General features: G+C 41.0%; 1 protein-coding gene across 12 annotated transcripts in view; it reads left to right on the forward strand.

Annotated features, from left to right (window-relative positions):
• Positions 1-20,642, forward strand: part of MYBPC1 (myosin binding protein C1) — an 84,556-nt gene that overhangs the window by 60,802 nt on the left and 3,112 nt on the right. For 5 of the 12 annotated variants that reach the window (XM_077846066.1, XM_077846057.1, XM_077846063.1 and 2 more), the window contains 9 exons: positions 840-974; positions 4,175-4,228; positions 5,187-5,354; positions 8,881-8,969; positions 10,613-10,808; positions 12,866-13,005; positions 15,708-15,867; positions 17,022-17,158; positions 18,679-18,865. In XM_077846066.1, coding sequence (XP_077702192.1) covers positions 840-974; positions 4,175-4,228; positions 5,187-5,354; positions 8,881-8,969; positions 10,613-10,808; positions 12,866-13,005; positions 15,708-15,867; positions 17,022-17,158; positions 18,679-18,865 — 1,266 coding nt within the window. Of the gene's footprint in view, positions 1-839; positions 975-4,174; positions 4,229-5,186; positions 5,355-8,880; positions 8,970-10,612; positions 10,809-12,865; positions 13,006-15,707; positions 15,868-17,021; positions 17,159-18,678; positions 18,866-20,570; positions 20,639-20,642 lie in introns of all 12 variants that reach the window. The other 7 variants (XM_077846062.1, XM_077846068.1, XM_077846067.1 and 4 more) reach the window with 4 other exon arrangements.

Consider the following 20,642-nt stretch of genomic DNA (forward strand, 5'->3'; position numbering starts at 1 on the left):
TGTGACTGCTTCCTTATGGCCTCTAACTGGAACAGACCTGGAAGCTTCTTAGAGTAGTGGGTGAGCTGGAGGCTGGAGGCAATTAGGGACAATTTTCTGTCTAAGAAATGAAAAACAGTTTGGTAGGGTTGAATGTCTTTATAACATAAACTGGGGGATTTGTTACCAGAATTCCAGTGAGAGCTCTTATAAGAGCTACTTATCTTGTTGCTACTTCGCACTGAAAACAGGTAGCTGAGTCTGCTGACACGTGACCACTCCCCATTTGTCCTTCTGAAGGTATAAACCAGCACCTTGGTGTAAACACTATGACTAAAAAAGAGACCACTTTGAAAGCACACTTGGAAACGAGTCTCTTTGCTTTACAATCACACCTTAAATGTTATCTGTTAGTCCAACAAAGACAGTTGGGTAAAGACAAAGAAACCAAGATAAGATGTCTTCACTCTTTTATGGTAGTGAAGTACTTTTTTTCAGTAGAAAAAAGATTTGGTTCAAGAGTTTGCACTTTAAATTTAGAGGGTTAGGGGATTTTCTCTGGACCATTAGATCTCAAGCTTTAACTTTTTTCAATTTCCTTGTGCCCTCCCAACCTCCCACACTAACCTCCCAAACCGGAGGGAAAGTGTTTCTAAAATTCTCTATGCCTAGCAGATCCTTGCCTTCCACACAGCATCTGCTTAAGAAATCTTCACTGAATTTTATTAAAACATGAGCTTTATGTGTATATTTTTATTTGTATTCTAGTTCATTTTATCACAGCTGGTGCTGTAACACTATAGTTAATAATTTCTTCTTTTCTGCCCCCCTCCCCCCCCCTTTTTTTTTAAATTTTGAAGCTGTAACCAGCCCTCCTACCCTTCTGACCGTGGACTCTGTAACTGACACCACTGTCACGATGAAGTGGCGGCCTCCAGACCAGATTGGTGCAGCAGGTTTAGATGGCTATGTGCTAGAGTATTGCTTTGAAGGAAGTAAGTACAACTGGTAGTTAAGATGAATACCATCATCAATAGGTGAGATATGCTCCCCCATTTCTTTTGTTGCTCATTCTTGGGAAATCCTCACCTTCCTATCGAAAATGAGCAAAGGTCATCCTTCTAAGATGGATAACAATTTCGCCCTTCTTTGGTACTCAATACTAACAAATGGAGATCTCAAAAATATCCTGCCGGATCAGACAACATAAGAAGGTCTAAGATGCCCAAGGAGGAAGGGATTCTGACAAAACTTCAGGGATTTCCACTTCTTGAATTGGTGGAATTAAATTGTACCAAGCAAAATAAAAGTCTAGTTAGGATGAAGCAAGTTGGAAATTCTAAACCCTGTACTGAGCAGAGGTCAGCTATCAAAGTGCTGCTTATTTCTGGATGATAAGGAGAGACTATATATTTGTCTAGCAGGTGATCATCCCCTGCCTTCCTAAAGGAAAAGAAGAAGAAGGAGAAGAAGAAGGAGTTAAAGAAGAGTTGTTGTGGTTGTTGTTGTTGTTATTATTATTATTATTATTATTATTAAGGACAACTCTCAGTGCTTAGAGGAAGCAGCATTAAATCCCAGAGTATATACAATAGGTTTGCATGTGACAGGAACTTGTCACAATATATAAAAATGTAATCACTTTAATTTAGGAGGAGAAGAGAAACAGGCAAAAAAGAAATGTTGATAGAAATAATAGAAAAAGAGAAACAACACAAGAATATGTGGGCCAGAGTGTACCTAAAACCAAAAATTATATGAAATTCATTGAAAGCCTCTTGTGATTTTTGATTTCCTGCTTGATGGGATGTGAAAATCGGTGAATAGAACTGTCCCAGTGTGAACCCAGGCTCCACTCTAGTGACGGTAGGTAACCTGTGCACAGGGAAGCTTGTTCCCACCTCTACAAATCATGGACCAAGACTTAACCTCTGAGAAAACCCTTCAGATCCCAAACGCAGATCTTACATGAAGGAAAGAGAAACTACAGAGTACATTTGGGAAATGAGGAATGTGAACACAAAGGCACCTTCCCAGGAGGAAAAGCTCCATAGAAAAGAAGCCTTGTATGAAGAGAAAACTGCTGAAAAGGAAATCCCAGGCCCCTGGATAGGGGTGTCCCTGGAAATGACCAGCGTTGATGTCGGTTGCAAGGGAGCAAGATGGGGGGGACAAGGTATCCTGGTAACAGTTCCATTTTCCCGTGCTTCACTCACAGATCGCTCTGCTTGAATTCTCCAGGGCTTAGAAAGTTATTAACCAAAAGTAGTGGGGACGTTATGGGAAAGTTGCCTGGAATCCCAGTGGGGGGCGGGGGGTGTCACTAATGCAGCAGGTAGATTCTTGAGCGCTTCAAGGTATGGTTTATTCCCATTCCATTCCTCCTGCCCCCATGTCAAAAAATGATGAGTAGTCCAGTCAGTTATTTATATCACCCCCACCAGCAAAGTCTCCCACTCTTACATGGGATGTGGCTGCTGAGGACGAGCATTTGTGTATGTATGAAACAGAGCAAATTCTTTACTCTTTTCTTTCTGATAGGTTTAAAAAGTAAGAAGATACAGCAAAATGATAGATGGCTGTCATTTTGATGTTACCCACCTTAGATAAAATACAACCAAGTGTATTTTACATGATTTTGTGTGTGGTCTGTGTAGATATATATGTATATGTATATATACATATATGTATTTGTACACAGTCATTATGATGTATATATTTTGCCATATAACGTTTTGGAATTAGCTTTTTATGGAAGTTCTTTCATAACGTGTATATCTCTCGTGTATATCTTTCTTCTTGTGGTCTTTTCTTTCTTTATGTGGCTGCCCTATTCTTCATTCTTTTTAATGGCTGTTGTCCTCCAGACTAATTTTCTGTAGTGTTTAATGCTTTTAGACATGTCAGGTTTTATTCTGTAAGAAAATTCTTTCTTTGATAAGATCGTGTGTTGGTTTTGACTCTGCCTTTCTCTTGTTTTGGTTTTTGGTTTTTTGATTTTTTTTTAAATGCCTGCAGCACATTACTCTTCTTTGCTATCTTCCTTCACTCTAGCTCTTTCTTTTCTTTCTTAAAACTTCTCCTCGTGTATCAAATAACTTCCATATGCCTCCCCATCCTTCGGACACCATTTTCTTTCTTCCATTTTCCTCAGTTAATGTGGTTCAGATGTGAAGGGATGGGCTATTTTTGTTCCCCTCTGATCTTGTTTCGTCCTGTTTTCTCTTGAAGTCTCTCCTTTACCAGTTCCTCACTCTTTTGAGCACATTTTCTGTCTCCTGTTTTCACTTTCTCGTCAACTGTCTCTTCACTCTGATAATATCAGCACTTTAGCTCCCAATCTGACAATTGGCTTAAAGACGTATCTCTTTTTCAAGGTTCTAAGTCATTGGTGTCAACCCACATGCCCTGGCAGCCACCAGATACTCTGGCTCCCTCTTCCTTCCCCCTGATACTCCTGAAAGGGATAGAAGAGAGAGGAGAAGTTTCCAGGGTTTTCGCTCCCCTGCTCCTCTCTGACAACCTGGAAAGGCATCACCCCAAGCCAGTGGGGTGCCCCTACCCCCAGCCCACCAGCCTGCAGCATTCCCTCACCCCATGTGCATGTGGCCCCCTGGGAGAGTGCCATTTGTCATCTTGACTGCTGAGCTCATTGTCGTGGCAACCGGGAGCTGCCCCCCACCCCCCCCACCCCCAGCAGCTGGGAAGACAGGGCTGGCTTTCTCATGAGGGCACTCACCTCCATCCTGTGACGACAGACCGCATAGTGGGGGCATTTGTTCCCTGGGTCCCTGGGAGGACCCACCCAGGCCAGGGCAGCAGAGACAGGTGAAAGGCTAGGCCTTTCCACTGTGTGCAGTCCAGGACCTGCTCCTCCTTTCTCTTCAGGGTCCTGCTTTGTTCCTCTTTGCCTCTCGTTCCCACGACTGGAAGTGCCCAGCCTCTTTTCTCTCCTCCTCTTCTCTGTGGCAGGTGCCTCAGGACAAAAACCACAGTCTGAACAGAGCAGGCTGTGGCTCTCCTGAGGAACTGTCTCCCTTCCTACTGTGTTTAGTCTCTTCCGTCACTGCTCTGAAGACAAATATCTTTGCATACTTTGCATACTTTACTAACAGAGAATGCTGACTACTGATACGATATTCTTCTGGTGTGAAAGTGGGTGTCTTTAATTAATTTTAATGACGGATTCTCAAAGGTACATCAGCAAAACAGTCTGATGAAAATGGGGAGGCTGCATATGATCTACCAGGTAAAGTATTTTCTGAAAGCTTTCAGACTTTCTTACTATATGATAATGTTTCTGGGAATGTTCCATGACCGAGCATGAAGTACATCTACTGCCCACATATACAGATGCCCTCAGAGATCAAGGGGGTGGGCGGGCAGTGAACTCATAGTGTGTGAAATGTGCAAGACTTCTTTTCTTTTTCTTTTTTTCCCCTGAGGGCATCATGCATAGAAACTTTTAGAAGTTGAAATACTTGCAAACCCCTCTCTTGATTTTATGGACAAAGCTACCAAAACCTTTTAAAAATTCCAACCTTTTGATTGAGGTGAAAGAATTACGCCAATTCTCTATCAGGTCTTGGCTCCTGAACTGTGTTTCCTTTTTGCTGTGGATATTAGCTTCTTGTCTTCCTAATTGGGAGCATGATCAGACTCCCCAGGCCCATCTTAGTACCTCATAATAAAAGCAGCTGAGATAAAACAGATGATATGACTATAAAAGTCTGTGTCTCTCATTCCTAAGAATAGCATTTTCCTGTTCTGAAGTTTAACGTCTGTAGGAGGCCAAATGTCATCATTATGTCAATCCTTATACAATTGAATTGTAATAAAACTGCTCCCAAATTCTTGGGGACAGTTACTGTAATTCAGTATCATTCTAGTATCCTGAATCTCAGTAACTGTGGCCAAGGATTCAGGATTACTCTGGTATCATAGTATCCTGAATAAAAGGCTTTTCAGAAATCGCAGAATCGGATTATCTTTCTTCCTGTCAGTTACATTTGCCATTCTAGGCCATTTTTCATTTAAATATGAAAAATGCTCACCCATGTAGTATGACTCCAGACCAAAATCATATTTCCTCTGACTGATTTAATTATGAGTAAAATACTAGTTTGGAGCCAACTATACCAGTTAGGATGATTTCTTTCACTAAACACCTTTTCTCCTTCTTTTCTTTTTCTTTTATGGACTTCCAGCTGAAGATTGGATAGTTGCAAACACAGATCTGATTGAGAAGACCAAGTTCACCATCACGGGCCTGCCTACGGATGCAAGGATCTTTGTGCGCGTGAAGGCTATTAATGCCGCGGGAGCCAGTGAGCCTAAGTACTACTCCCAGCCCATTCTGGTGAAGGAAATCATAGGTGAGTGGCAAGGCTTTCGAAATTTGGCCTCCATCTCCAACATTATTTGGTTTTATTTTTTAACCCCTTTCTTTCTCAAAACTTACTATTTTGCGTCACTCCTTTGATGTGTTGTTATGCCCCAGGGAGCTAGGGATGAACCAAACAACTCTTTTCCATCAGTGTGGAGGTCAGCTCAGAGTTCGTAACTCCATATGAGGACCTCACCAGGTTCCAAGAGCCAGCACTGGCTGGGCTGCCAATTCACACTGAAGAGAAGGAGGTATGAATGTCAGCGCAAAGACATGGCAGCAGCCTGGCTCCAATGAGCATCTTCATAACGAAATGAACACACTAGTTGCCCTTTTCAGTGTTTGACATCTGCACTGATGGTGCAAAAGTGATAGTGGGTACAGCTGCAGGGGCTTAGCACAGACCAAGTCAGTGCCACCAAACTATGCTAGTTATTCCCATCTTCCTCACCACCTTGCACTCATAGCTCAAATAAAAGGGCCAGCTTTGCCTCAGCATGTTCCTTTTTTAAAAAAGATTTTACTTATTTATTTGAGAAACAGAGAGCACAAACCGGGGGAGGGGTAGAAGCAGACTCTCTGCAGGGGTTCAATCCCAGGACTGTGGGATCATGACCTGAGCCCAAAGCAGACACTTAACTGACTTAGCCACCCAGGTGCCCCACCTCAGCATATTCTTGATGAAGGATAAAAATTAATTTTATTAAACCTTGGTCCTTGAGTACACATTTTTCCTATGTCTATGTGGCAATGAAATGCAAAGTACATATAGTGGTTTTACATTACATACTGTACTGCAATGATGGTCTCTAGAAATAGCACTTGTGCAACTGAGTGAGAAGCTAAACTAGTGACCTTTTTCAGAATATTCCATTTTTACTTGAAAAAAATGACTGGCTATTTGGCAGGTGTTTTGTAGAAAATGGATGCAATGAGCCTGTTACTTCACAGAAAACAACTTATAGCATTTGTTGTCAGTGTTTCAATGAAAAAAAAAGTGAGCTTTCAAGCAAAAATTAGAATTTTGGAAAACTTATATCCACCCCCATGGACTTGACAGCTCTCAACACTTAAAACTGTCCTCAATAAATAAGCAGTAACATTAATGAATGTAATTTTTTGAAATCGAATAACGGAATGTGTCAACATTTGGAAGATCCACATAATTTAGTGAAGCAATATTTTCCAAATGACAAATGCATGTTAAAAAACATGCATGAGGGGATCCCTGGGTGGCTCAGCGGTTTAGCCGCAGGGCGTGGTCCTGGAGTCCAGGGATCGAGTCCCACATTGGGCTCCGGGCGTGGAGCCTGCTTCTCCCTCTGCCTGTGTCTCTGCCCCTCTCTCTCTCTCTCTCTCTCTCTCTCTGTCTCTCATTAATAAATAAATAAAATCTTTAAAAAAAATGCATGGGTAAAATGTATATTAAAAATGTAAGCTAGACCAATGGATTTTAGTGTAACAGAGTGTGAAAAGTTAATTGAAATGGTTTCAGGTTTCACAGTGCAGCCCACCTTTACTGTAGAATCAAAAAGAAATATCCAAAATTGTCTAAAAACTTTATTAAAATATTTCTCCTGTCTGTGAAACCAGATTTTCTTTATTTAAATGACTTCAACCAATACAACATATAACAGATTGAAGGCAGGGACAAATAGGAGACTCCAGATATCCTCTATTAAGCCAGACATTAAGTAGATTTGCTAAAATGTAAACTAATATGATGAAAATGTTATTTATATTTTTATTTGTAAATTAATAAGTAAACATCCCAGGAGTCCTATTTCCATTTCTACTAGCATAAATATTGATAGATACAGCACACGTAAACCAAGCCAAGAAATTGCTCTTTTGGCAGGGGTCCTTGATACTTTTTAAGAGTGTGATAAAATACTGAGACCAAAACGTTTGAGAGTAGCTGCTCCAGGGAAAGAACACTGGGCTGGGGGCCTGGATATTTAGGTTCTAGACCATGTTCTGCCACAGACTTAAGGGGTGGCTGACTGAAGCCTTTAGGAAGTGAGTTACAGGATGGATGGATGGATGGATGGATGAGTAGATGAAAGCATGAAGCTTGCATATTGTCTTAGTAGATTCTGGAGACATACTTTATATGTTGAATCCTATTTCCATCATTTATTAGCTGTGTGACCTCGGGCACGAGACTTGATTGATCTTCCTGAGCCTTAATTTCTTAACATCTGCAAAACAGAGATAATAGTACCTGACACATCAAGAGGCTGAGGCCTAAATCCATTGATTCCTGATACTGCTTAGTAGAGTGCTTGCCACAACATAAGCTCTCTATATGTGTTATCTTTTATTATGATGGTGGTTTAGTTTACTGCAGAATTTGGCTGAGTTTCTTTTTCCTCATATGTAAAGTTAGGGAGCTCAGGATCTCCAGGTTCTCTTCCAGCCCCAACATGTGGTAATCATCATCACCATTATCTCCTAAAGTTTATTGAGCACTTATTATTCTCAACTGTTTTGCTAAATGCTTTATACATAGTCTTATCTAATTCTCACAACAATCTTATGAATTACATGCTTTCATCATTCTGATTTTATGGAAGAAGAGGTCTAAACCAGAACTCCTATATATCAGATATAGGACTCCAACCAGATCTCTGACTCTGAAGTCCATGCTTCTGAGCGTAGGCACTCAAGGATAACTCCAGCTTCTAATCCTGGCTGTCACCAAGGGCAAGTTGCCTAACCTCCTATGCCCCTGTTCTTTATCATGAAGTAAAACAGTACCCATCCTACTAGGTGGCCCTGAGATCTAAATTAGTCCCCTATGAAAAGCATTTAGCCCAGTGTCTGTCACATACTAAGCACTCAGGTGATGAGAACTGCCTCATCCCTGTGGGCATAAGAGCCTTTGACTCCCTGCTTCTGATGGACTGCGAACATGATTTAATATCTTTATGGTGTTCAGTTAATGAACATCAATATAGAGTGGGCTGGAGCAGCCTATTATGTACTGCTAGCCACACAGAAAGAAAGTTACTGTCCAATTCCAACAGAATTACCTGCATAAAAAGCACTTTTTGGTTTTGTTTCTGGTGAGAAAAAAAAATGGGTAGTCCTACCAGCTAATGTGCCTGCAGATCTTTTGTGGAATGTTCACTGGAGAATAAATACACTTGCTATTAGAAATTATGAAAAAAGCATATAAGGTCCTAAGAGAAAATTTAGTGTTTTTCTATGAAGTTGCTTTAGACTTATAATGACTATAAAAATAGGAAGTTGCCATGAAATCAGGGAGGTCAAGGAAGTTGCCATGAAATCAGGGAGGTCAAGGATACATTCTGTTGAGTCAAACTGTGAAAACATCTCTGCTTGAAGAAAACGTTTGGCAGCAAAGTTAGCTAGTAATAGCACACCTAAGATTTTACCGTAGAGACATCTACACAAGGATATCCCAGTGAGTATTGTGCTGTATGCTTGTGTATGGTTACTCCCAGTGTGCTCTACTCATCACACAATTATGCTATTCTGCTCTCATTCAGAGGCTCCAAAGATTCGCATCCCAAGGCACTTGAAGCAGACTTATATCCGCAGAGTTGGAGAAGCCGTCAATCTGGTTATACCTTTCCAGGTAATAATTCAGGGTTAATTATTTTCTCTTTCCAGTGCTGGAGAGTTTAGGAAGTAGAGATAGGTACTCTAGCACTTAAATTCCTCGTGCTTCAGGATTTTTGTCAGAGGGAAAGTAGATAAATAATGGAAGAGATTTGGGGAGTGAGTAAATCTTGTGCTTGTTAGAAATCTGTTGAACTGATAGATTTTCCTTCTGCGTGAGACAAATGACACCTAGCTTGGGCTGTCTGAAGCTCAGGAACTACAGCTGGGTAGACAGGAAATACCAAGGAGAGGCCAAAAATAAGGAATGCTTGAAGATTCTGGCCCTGCACATCTGTAAAACTGGTCTTCATTTTAAGGGAAGCTTTTGGTGTCACATTCAGGAAAACAGCGTGTACTTACTTTCCACACTTAGCCCAAAGCAAAGGAAGGATAACTGAGTGTTGAAATCTTGATGCCACAAACTGAACAATGCAAACATTGTTAAATCATTGTTCCCCAAAACAATCTGTGGTTTACAAGATTAACCAGCCTTCACCTACAATAATCAATTTTAGTCTCGTGTGTGCGTGCGCACGCGTGCACACACACACACACACACACACACACACAAACTGCACCACCACCCCATTACTTGGACTCCTTTTATGCCTCCAGACAGCACAGTCCAGTAGAACTTTCTGCAATGATGGAAATGTTTGATAGCATCCATGTCCAATATGGTAGCCACCAGCCAGATATGAGCATTGAGCACTTGAAATGTGATACTTGGAACCAACACAACCGGGAAGATTCATTTTTTAATTTTCCTTAATATTAATTAGTTTTAGTTTAAATAGCAGTGTGTAGCTTGTGGCTGTTATGTCAGCATGGTTCTAGAATTGGAATTTAGGTTTCTGCACCTAATTTTTAAAAAATATTTTATTTACTTCTTTGGCAGAGGGGGTAGAGAGAGAGAGAGAGAGAGAGAGAGCAAGAACACAAGAGCAAGGGGAAGGAGAAGCAGACTCTCCATTGAGCAGGGAACTTGATGCATACAGAGCTCAGTCCCAGGACTCTGGGATCTTGACCTGAGCAGAAGGCAGACTCTTAACCCACTGAGCCGTCCAGATGCCCGGATTCAATCTTTATAAACATCCTGTGAGATAGGTGCTATCATTGTTCTCATTTTACAGATTGGGAAATTGAAACATGGAGAGTTTAAGTAATTTGCCCAAGATCACACAGCTATTAAGAAGTTAGCATCCAAATACAGATTCCAGGGCCCCAGAGCCCATGTTCTTAACAATTATGCTGTGTTGTGCAGGCTTTAGAGCTAGACAGACCTGGATATAAGACTTGGTTCCAGCACTTATTTAAGCCACAAGGCCTTGGGCATGTCATTTAATTCCTCTACCCAAAAAATGAGGATAATGATGCCGATTATCTTGCTGTGAAGATTAAAGGAAATAATAAGCATCATGCACCTAAAGCAGTGCCTTGCACAAAGCATGCAGTCCCCAGGCAAGGCGGGTATTATGCCTCTGCCCAGGCTGCTGACCACCAGGCTCTCCACCCTTGCCCAGAATGGGGGAAGCAACTGTCAGTTTTTGTAACACTGAAAAAAAGTCTTGAGACAATCTGATTCCCCCTCCTCCTAGACTTTTTCTGTCTTTTTAGGGAAAACCAAGACCAGAATTAACTTGGAAGAAAGATGGTGCAGAAATTGATAAGAATCAAATAAACATTCGCAACTCTGAGACTGATACAATCATATTTATCAGAAAAGCAGAGAGGAGCCACTCTGGGAAATATGACCTGCAAGTCAAAGTAGAAAAATTCGTGGAAACTGCATCAATTGATATCCAGATCGTTGGTAGGTTTGGAAGAAGGAACTAGAATGTTCGGTCAAAGCAGTAGTTGGACTAACTGTCCTTATCAGTAGAGCAAGAGTAAGAATTTCTGTTAAATTCTTTTTTTAAAATTAAAAAAAAAATAGATGAATTAGTAAGACTTGTTAGTATTTCAAATAATCTCTTACTTACTAAAAAGACTAATTTTTGGAGACTTAGGGCATATGTGTTAAAGAAAATTAATGTATCTGCTTTTTAGTGCAAACTGTCTGTACTGCTTTGTGATCCACTTCTCTCTTATTCTGTTTCTCAACCCCTTGGTGATGAAACTATTTCCTTTTTTGAATTCTTGCATAAAACACATAGTAGCTTCTAGACAAAACTTAACATGTTTCCTACCATCCCTAAAATTTGCTAATAATAAGCTTTTAACAGAGAAGGAAGAGTTTTTTTTTTATAAATGTAAGAAAGATGTACCTAAACAGTTAAACCACTAAATTGGTTGATCCTGTAGGGCTAGGTACTCACTCACTTGTCCAAGTAATAAGTATAGTTCCTACTTCTGTCCAGAGTTAGAGGAATTGAGGGAGGTGCTCTAGCAGATGGACCCCTCTCATTGGATCGCTCTATGAATTTTGCCATGTCAAGAAATACATTTAAAAGCAGAGCTACAGAAGCCTTGTTTCCAGTCATTTTTATTATTGTATTTCAGCAAATTTGCTGAAACCCAGGATTTTCTCACCCGAGGAGCAACTGCCTATGACAGATTGGGTAAAAGTTCATGCCCTTTGAATTAAATACTCTCTTCCCACTGGCTAAAGCTTCTTGATTTTTGTTACGTTGAGAAGAGTGTTGAGGGCACCCTGTGTCCTTGGACCTGGCCTGCCTCCACAACAATGGAAGCTCCCCTGGGAGGGTCTGTAAGGGCCCTGCCCTCTGAGGCATATGAAAGAACTTTTCTTTTTTTTCTAAAAGATTTTATTTATTTATTCATGAGAGACAGAGAGAGAGAGGCAGCGACACAGGCAGAGGGAGAAGCAGGCTGCCTGTGGGGAACCCGATGTGGGACTCGATCCCAGGACCTCAGGATCACGACTGAAGGCAGACGCTCAACCCCTGAGCCACCCAGACATCCCATATAAGAACTTTTCTTTTCTACGTTGCCGTGTAGTTACTTTACCGGGTGGTTATAAGTGCCTGGGACATTTCTTATACAATAATAACGATTATTATCCTAGTTATTTTTCTAGTTCCAAATTTGTGTTGGCAGAGAGAGAAAACAAGTTTTCCTCCTGCCCGTTTAGGGTGTCTTGGGGTACGACAGAGGAACCTGAGCTGTGGCCTCTGTGCCTCTCACCAGAAGCCAGAGATGCTTACCCAGGTGGGCTGTGTGATCTGAAGCCCAGGGCCAGCGCGTGTCCCATTAGCAGGTGGCTGTGTGGCTCTTCACCAGGAGGGAAGGTTGATGGGGTTTGACGTTTCATTTAAATTTTCTTTTCAAAACCCTTTTCTTTCCATGAAGATGACAGTCAGGAGCTTCCAGGTAAGCTTGGCTGGGGCATCCCAGTCCCCGAGGCGTAGGAATGGCGAAGGCAACGTGGGTAGAAATGCAGGGATGGGAGGACATTTCCAGTATCCTGCTGGACGGAGGCACGAGGGACACATGCTCCCAGACGTGTGGGGCTACGGGGGGTGCCCGGCCCTGTGTGTGCCCTGGGCCAGTCTGTACATCTGTTCCTGTGACGGGGTTCCACTTACACACGAGCACAGGAGTCGGCCGCGACAGCCAAGCATGAAGCAGGGGGGTAAACGCCGTCGGTGTGCTCCCTCTCGCAAAGCAGCCCGTGGCGTGTAGTCACGCCCGAGGAGAATGCCTGAGACAGCAAGGTGCCTGTGTGACAGCAGGAAGGGACGTGAGCATCATGGGCATTGACCTTGCTTCAGGCCACCGTTGACCTTCTGATCCCATGTCAGGAGGAGGAGCACCTGCTTCCGGATCCCGGTACCGCCGTGAGGGGGGACACTGCCTGTGTGGAGAGGGAAAGGGGTCTCACGGGGGTGCCGTGAATTCGTCTTACAGACCGTCCAGGTCCACCTCAGCTGGTGAAGATTGAGGACGTGTGGGGAGAGAACGTTGCTCTGTCGTGGACACCACCAAAGGATAATGGGAATGCAGCCATCACGGGGTACACAATCCAGAAGGCTGACAAGAAGAGCATGGTAAGGTCTGGTTTTCTCTGATGCAGCAGCAGCAGAATCCCATTTTATCAGAAGTAGAGGTGGGGCACGAAGCCGTCTGTGGCGAGGAAAGCACAGGGGGCCTGGGCAAATGGTGTGACCTCTGAGTAAGGGCAAGGCCTGAGGAGCCACAGGACTGGGCTTGAACCCCAGCACAGCCACTATGAGCATGTGTGGGATGGTCCCTTACCTTCTTTGGTCCCCATTTTCCTCCTCTATAAAAGAGGGATGCGAGTACTTGCTTTGCCTGGTTATGGTGAGGCTAAAACAATATAAAGCAGCTGCCACAACACCCAGTGGAATTTAATAAATTCATTTGTTCACCAAATATTTACTCCAGATTCTAACTCAAATCTCTATCATGCAAGTCTTTCTCCTTGTAAAAGAAATGTAACAGGGACAGAGGAGTACCAGTTAGAAAAAGAAGATTCTAAAGGGAACGACAGTGTGTGCAAAGGTCCAGAAGAGGGAAGGAGCTTAGTGTAAGTTACTTTTTCCCTTGGGTCAGAGGATGAGTTATTGTGGCCTGCATTTTGTTGCTGAGGAAGCTGAGGCTCAGAAGGGATAAAGGAGTTGCTCGTGATCACCAGATTTCAAGTGTGAAAGTCTGGGTATTCCTGCCTCAGAGTTCCTCCACTGCACCACACCCCTACCCTGCCTGTGCGTGCATGAACGAATAAGTGACCATCTGTGCACATGAGGGCATAGAGACCTTCTTCTTTCTTACAGGAGAAGTAAAAGGTCATGCTTCATGATATTGAGAGAAAGGCTTTAGGTGTTTGCACAAGTAGATCTCAGTAGGAGTTTAGGTTATGAGGTCACATCAGATTGTAACCTCTGGACTGAAGTTATAGAAGGGAGAGGGCTGGAAAGGACAGTGTTGGGGACAGGAAGGGACCTTAAGCCTCTCCTTTCCATAAACTATGTCTAGCATGTCCTTTTGTCCTTTTGTTTTTGTTTCCTGGGTACGTATTACACAACTAAGTAAGATTTGGCACGTAGGGCAGCATTCTCTGCTAAAGCCGGGCAGCTCCAGAGCGGGATGAGCCGATTTGCTTGGTGAGGGAAGGATCTCAACATCTCAGATTTCCTCAGCAAGAAGGGCCTCGGCCCAGAGACTGGCTGCGAATCTAGGGCTACTGTGGTTCTTCTATAGGGTCCTTCAGGCATCCTGTCTGTTCTTCCACTCCCAGCAGACTTGCCCGGTGTTTGTCTTCTTAGGTATCCAGTCAAGTCCAGAAGAAGCAGGACTTTCCCATTGCTTCATGTAACTGAGTTCTCCCTGGTGACAGGGGCTGATCCCCAGTCCCTGGACCCCTATATTTATGGTCTGTTACCTGTAGACCGAAAGATGCTCCCTCTGCCCACTGTAAGTCCCAAGAGATTACCACCCCATTGTCTCACTGTGGTGACAGGGGCTACCCTTCAGTTAAGTTCCTTTTGTCAGTCATAGCTTCATAAACGTTTTCATTACATGCGCCGACACATTAACATACTCATTCATTTACTATGCGTTGAGCACTGTTCCAGCTGCTGGATCCAAAAAAAGGGGGGGGGGGGAGCATTCACAATCTAGGCAAGAAGAAAGACATCATAAAACCTGATAAATGATAAAACACTATAATAAATGTCAGAATACACGAAGTAAAATGCTTTGGGAATATAGGGGGGAATGTAGCTACATTTGTCTGGTGTCTTCAAAACATCTCAAATACAGATACAATGATGGCCCCTAAAAATTCTAAGAAAAATCCTTTTCCCTTTTATGTCAGAAAATGTATTTTCTCAAATAGTGGTACCAAACATATGTAATGCAACATGGTTCTTTACTGGTTGCAAGATAAATTTTTGAGACTCCTTTACCTCTTGGTATGCGAGGAAACACTGAAAAGAAAATTAAAAAGCTTGTTTTAGCTTCTCATTCACTCATTCATTCATTCAAGTATATAATAAACATTTATTTTGTGCAGAGTTCCTACCATGTGCCAGGTATTATAATAGTCACTGGAGATACAGGGGTGAGAAAAAAGTCTGTCTTTACTATCACAGTGTGTCTGCTTCAGTGGAAGAGGCAGACGGCGAATAAGTAAAACAGTATATATAATTATGATGTATAATGAATTAAAATCAGCAAGTTCTGCAAAGAACACTTAGCCAAGTTAAGGTAATAGAGTGTGACCACCTGAGAGTGAAAGGGAAGCAGTTAAGGAGGAGGTGATATCTGAGCAAAGTCTTGGGAGAACCCACGTTAAAAGCATTATGGAAAATTTATTGGGCGATATTAATATTTCTCTAGTGATTTAACATCATCTCTTTCTTTTTTTTTTTACATCATCTCTTTCTTAAACTAGATAAGTTTGCACTAAAATTCTGTAATTAGATCTTGCTATACAAAAGCTAGGTGGAAGACACTGTATACTTGTGAAAAAGACACAAAGGTAGGAGTTGCCATCTAGGGTATATGACTCTAACATGTCAATGAGGACTAAATTATACATAGCCATAGTATAAGCCTATTGAAAGGCATTAAATTAAACATCCATTGTTATTACTCTCAATATAAAAATCAGCACTATTTTTTTTCAGTTAATGAAACATCCCTGTTATTTATTCTAATCAACAGTGTGAATAGCTATGTATTTTTAGATGATTTTTCTAAAAAAAAAAAATGGTTTTTCTTGTAGGAATGGTTCACTGTCATTGAACATTATCACCGAACCAATGCCACCATTTCTGAACTGGTCATAGGAAATGAGTATTATTTCCGGGTCTTTGCTGAGAACATGTGTGGCCTGAGTGAGGACGCGACAATGACAAAGGAGAGTGCTGTGATTGCCAAGGATGGTGCGTTAGCAGTGGACTGGTATAAGGGGGTTCTGGACTCAATTCTAGTGTGTGGGGGGGAGGGGTTTCTTTTCATTATTGTTGTTGTTGTTGATGTTTTATAGAGGCTTCACTACATGGGAGTGATTAAGTCACTGGCCCTTGTGATTGAACACAAGTTGCTCTCCCTTCCCTGGAATTCTGGGGATAGGGCTTAATGTTTGAATCCATTAAACGCAGAGTTGATTTCCCTGGCAACCAGTCCCCATCCTTGGGCCCCAAGGTCACCTCATTAATGTTAACAAAGACCCCTTTATAGCTCTCCTCATTGAGGAAATTCCAAGGGTTTTAGGAGCTCTGTGCCAGAAATGGGGCCAGAAGACCATATCTACTTCTTATTATAAATCACAGTATCACAACTGGACATCTGGAAACCTCAGTTTTCCATGACCACATGGAGAGGACTAGAAGAAGAGATGTGATGAAAAGGAATTCAAATTGATAAAACATATTTTTAAATTGTGGTAAAAATTTTTGAGTAGCATGTTCATTTTACCAGTACAATTCTTTTTATTTTTTAATATTGCATTTTTTTTTAAAATGTAAGCTTTAATTCATTACAACCTCTGGGCTGGGTCTAGAAATGGCTCAAGTCACAGACACAGGAATTTCATTTCAAATAAGCCACTCTCCTGAAAGCCCTTGCTCATTGCTCTCACATTAGAGCACATCGTGGATCAAAATACTCAGACATCAAATTCTCCTCAATAATTCTTTCAGTCTCATAGGACCACACTGGCTCTCTCTCCCAGGTGGGATTGGCTATTGCTTTACACCCTTCAGAATGAATGTTGTATGGTGTTCACCCATGTTTTTATTTATTTTTTTAATACATTTATTTTTTTATTGGTGTTCAATTTGTCAACATACAGAATAACACCCAGTGCTCATCCCGTCAAGTGCCCACCTCAGTGCCCACCATCCAGTCACCCCCCAACCCCCGCCCACCTCCCCTTCCACCACCCCTAGTTCGTTTCCCAGAGTTAGGAGTCTTTCATGATCACCCATGTTTTTAATATGTTCTTCGAAGCTCAGGGAATTTTGCCATGAGTAAAATATGCCAAGAATAACATCGTCTCAGGCCAACTTGTAGATTTCTAATGCTTGCTTCTAAGGTAAAATCTACAAAAATCCAGTGTTTGAAGATTTCGATTTCACGGAGGCACCCATGTTTACTCAGCCTTTGGTTAACACCTATGCTGTGGCTGGTTACAATGCTACCCTGAACTGCAGTGTGAGAGGAAATCCTAAGGTAACGTTTTTTAATCACATTGGTTAAACTTAAGAATTAGTCACAACTTTCCTGTTTTTAATATTAGACACATTATAATTGTGAGTAATAGTATGAACAGACCTACCAAGTGCTATTGTGTCTTTCTCTGGGATAGGAAGGTGGGTGCAGCATTGTGGTGTTGGTGGATGATCAGGCCCACCGTTTAAATATAGTAATAAAAAATGCTTATATTTCTATACTAACTAAAGGGTACCTACTAAGGAAAAAACAAAACACCCATTCTTAATAAAAACCTGAGAGTTAAGGAGATGGAAGTAATAACATTTCACCTGAAAAATTAAGTTGTAATATTAATTCATCAAATCTTCTGAAACAGATTGAAGTAAATGATGATATTATAATGCAAGGCAGAATTGAAGATATGCTGGAATAAGGTACAGAGTCCTAGGAAGGAAGGAATTGCATCCGATTGAAGAAATTCAGAAGGGTTTTAAGGTTTCTTGTTGGCATTTGGAAAGAACAACCAGTTGATGAATGTTGCCCATAGAGATATCGATTCCTGGGTGGCACTGTGGGAAAAGTGCCCTAGAATTTGGAAAAATTGCAAAGTAGTAATTTTCCCGTGTATACCATGAGTGGGAGTCAAGGGGGCAAGGGAGAAGTTATACTGAGGACAAGAGGAGGATCCTGAATTCCTGTTGAGTTCAGGTGACATCAGTATATCCAAATGGGAATGGCCAGGAGGGAAGAGAGACGTTCACTAGAGCTTAGGAGTGAGCAGAAAGCCAAAGTCCAAGGTATAAGCCTCAGTGAGTGGTCCCATCTAAAAGGAGGAAGAAGATGGTATGAAGGAGACACAGAAGCAGGTTTCTAGGGGCTGAGCAACACAAAAGTAGGTAAGAGGTAGAACAGAGAATGTGGAGAGTGTGCATTTACCTAAGGGAGGAGAAGGCAGTATGGTGGGAGTGGGGAACAAGGGTATTGACTATAATGCAGAGGCCAAGGAGAGGAGAGTCGGCTTCCTGGGTGACTGGTCATTACTGATCTTGCATTATGGGAAGTGGACCCATTCCACCAGATGACGAATAGAGATGTTCGGGGAGAGATGAAATGGTGGGGAGGAATAAGCAGCCCATAAAGAATTAGAAAAGAATGTCAGGAAAGGGAAGTGAAGAAAAGCAGACAGTTCTGACACCTTATTGGGATTCTCTGAAAAATGCCCAGCAACATACACTCTCCTGGATGAATGGAGCTCAGGGACCTGTAGATCAGATTGGGAGGCGTCAGAATCTGTTTGGGAAGAGAGCCCCAGCGCTGTCCTCTGAACAAGTCTGGCTTGCCTCTTCAGAGCTCTTCATTGCCTTCTTACCAAGCACTAAGTAGAATTTAATTTGAGAGGAACCGTGCTCAAGTAGATGTGGATTCATCTGAGATGTACTTTCTTTCTAAGACATGCTTTAAAATCTGGTCACTGGCTTAAATAGTCTATTATTATGCTAGGTACCAATATGTTTTGACCTATTTACTTCATTCTTCAGCCCAAAATAACCTGGATGAAAAATAAAGTTGCTATTGTGGATGATCCAAGGTACAGGATGTTCAGCAACCAAGGGGTCTGTACTTTGGAGATTCGCAAGCCCAGCCCCTATGATGGAGGCACTTACTGCTGCAAAGCAGTCAATGACCTTGGGACAGTGGAGATCGAATGCAAACTGGAGGTGAAAGGTATGACATCAAAGATCTCATGTATAGACTAAAATGAGAGAAAACCATTTAATTATTGCCCTTACTGCAAAATCCAAATTGTTTGCTAAAATGTCTGGAGATGGCAAAGGGAGGGGAGAGAAGACGTTATTACAGTTTGCATTCACTCTAATTTATTTAAGTAGACTTATTCTCTCATCACTTGCAATTCTTGTTAACTAAAGGAATAGTAATTTCAGTGGAATTCTAGTATATGTATAGCACAGTGGGAACGAATAAAGACAGGGGGATATGACTCTGGTGATATAATCCACTTTAAAAAAAACTAGTGCAAAAGTTCATCTAATGAAACGGCAATTAAGGAATTTATACTATTTTTAATTAGTTGACTATTTTGTGAAACTTCTAATATATATATTTATATGGGTAAGTTTGCTAATTTAGTGTTTACTATTGCATGTATAGAATACAGCATATCCCTATTATAATCAATTGCTTTAAAAATCTCATTAGAGGATTTCCATTTATAAGTATGCATTTCATTTATACCAGTTTTTAGAAGTGTTGCAACTCATATAAACCAAGAAAACATGTAAGGATTTATGTGGTAGGAAAGTCTCAGAATGACCTGTCATCTGAATCAGTTTTTCTAGTAATTGTGTATAATTTTTATACTGAAGTATAAAATTATCTCAACAATCAGAACCTACTTTGGGCCATGGGAACTCCTACAGATGTCAGAGTCACTGTTACGAGATAATGTGTGACATGATGCAAATAAATGCCTTTTCTCTTTTTCTTATATTGCTTTTCTGTGATAACCAAAATCTTTTTTTTTACCTCTCTGTAATGAAGAAATTATGATCCCCAAATCAGAAATACAACTTTGTAAATATCTATTTAGAAAAAAACATAGCAAATACTTAAGGTATTAATATTTTTTTAAAAAAGAGGTTTTAGTCCTGACTCTAATATAAATATACTTCTTGAAAAAATGTTCTTTTCGAACTTTAAAAAAAGTATTCCTTTTGCTATGATTTCTGTCCACCAAGTAATACAGCATAGTAGATTCATAACTGAATAAGAGGAAAATTTTTTTGCTTTTTTTCTCTCAAGTATAAGACAACAATATCCTTAGAAAATGTCAAATATGACTATTGAGATAGTATTTACAAGTTTAAATATCGTTTTAGCTGTTTACTAGCTCTAAACACAGGCTAAGTTAACAGTTGCAAATATATTTGGTTTCTCGACTCCTAGACTTATTTTCAAGGTATTGTTGGTACTTATATCTCAATATCCGATTAAAAAAAACAACAATGAAAACTCAGTACCACTTCTGCATGCTTTGAAAATAAAGAATGTTGCTAAAGATATAAAATGATTAGTTCATAAATGGTTCAACATTTGGGGTCTTCCATAGAAGCCAGTAATATTGTACATATGGATGACCTATCCTTTATAGTAATTGTATAGTAAGTTGTATAGTAATTGCATTTAATAATATAATTAATGTACCGTAGATGTAAGTTCATATTAAGGTAGCAACTGTGATATACTGGTGAAAACTTTTGGTCCTAAGAGTAAAGTCAAGATTGTTTATCATCAGATTGTTATCTGATAATAATAGGTGACTTGAATCAAGTTAAGCTGTGAAAAAAAAAAAAAAGGTAAGAATGTCATCCGAGAATAAATAAATACTGGTACAAATATTCTAATTCTACAGTGATATATCAAGGAGTAAATACCCCTGGACAACCAGTCTTCCTGGAGGGGCAGCAACAGGTTTTAAAAGTTC

The sequence above is a fragment of the Canis aureus genome, chromosome 13, assembly GCF_053574225.1.
Source record: "Canis aureus isolate CA01 chromosome 13, VMU_Caureus_v.1.0, whole genome shotgun sequence".
NCBI lineage: Eukaryota > Metazoa > Chordata > Mammalia > Carnivora > Canidae > Canis > Canis aureus.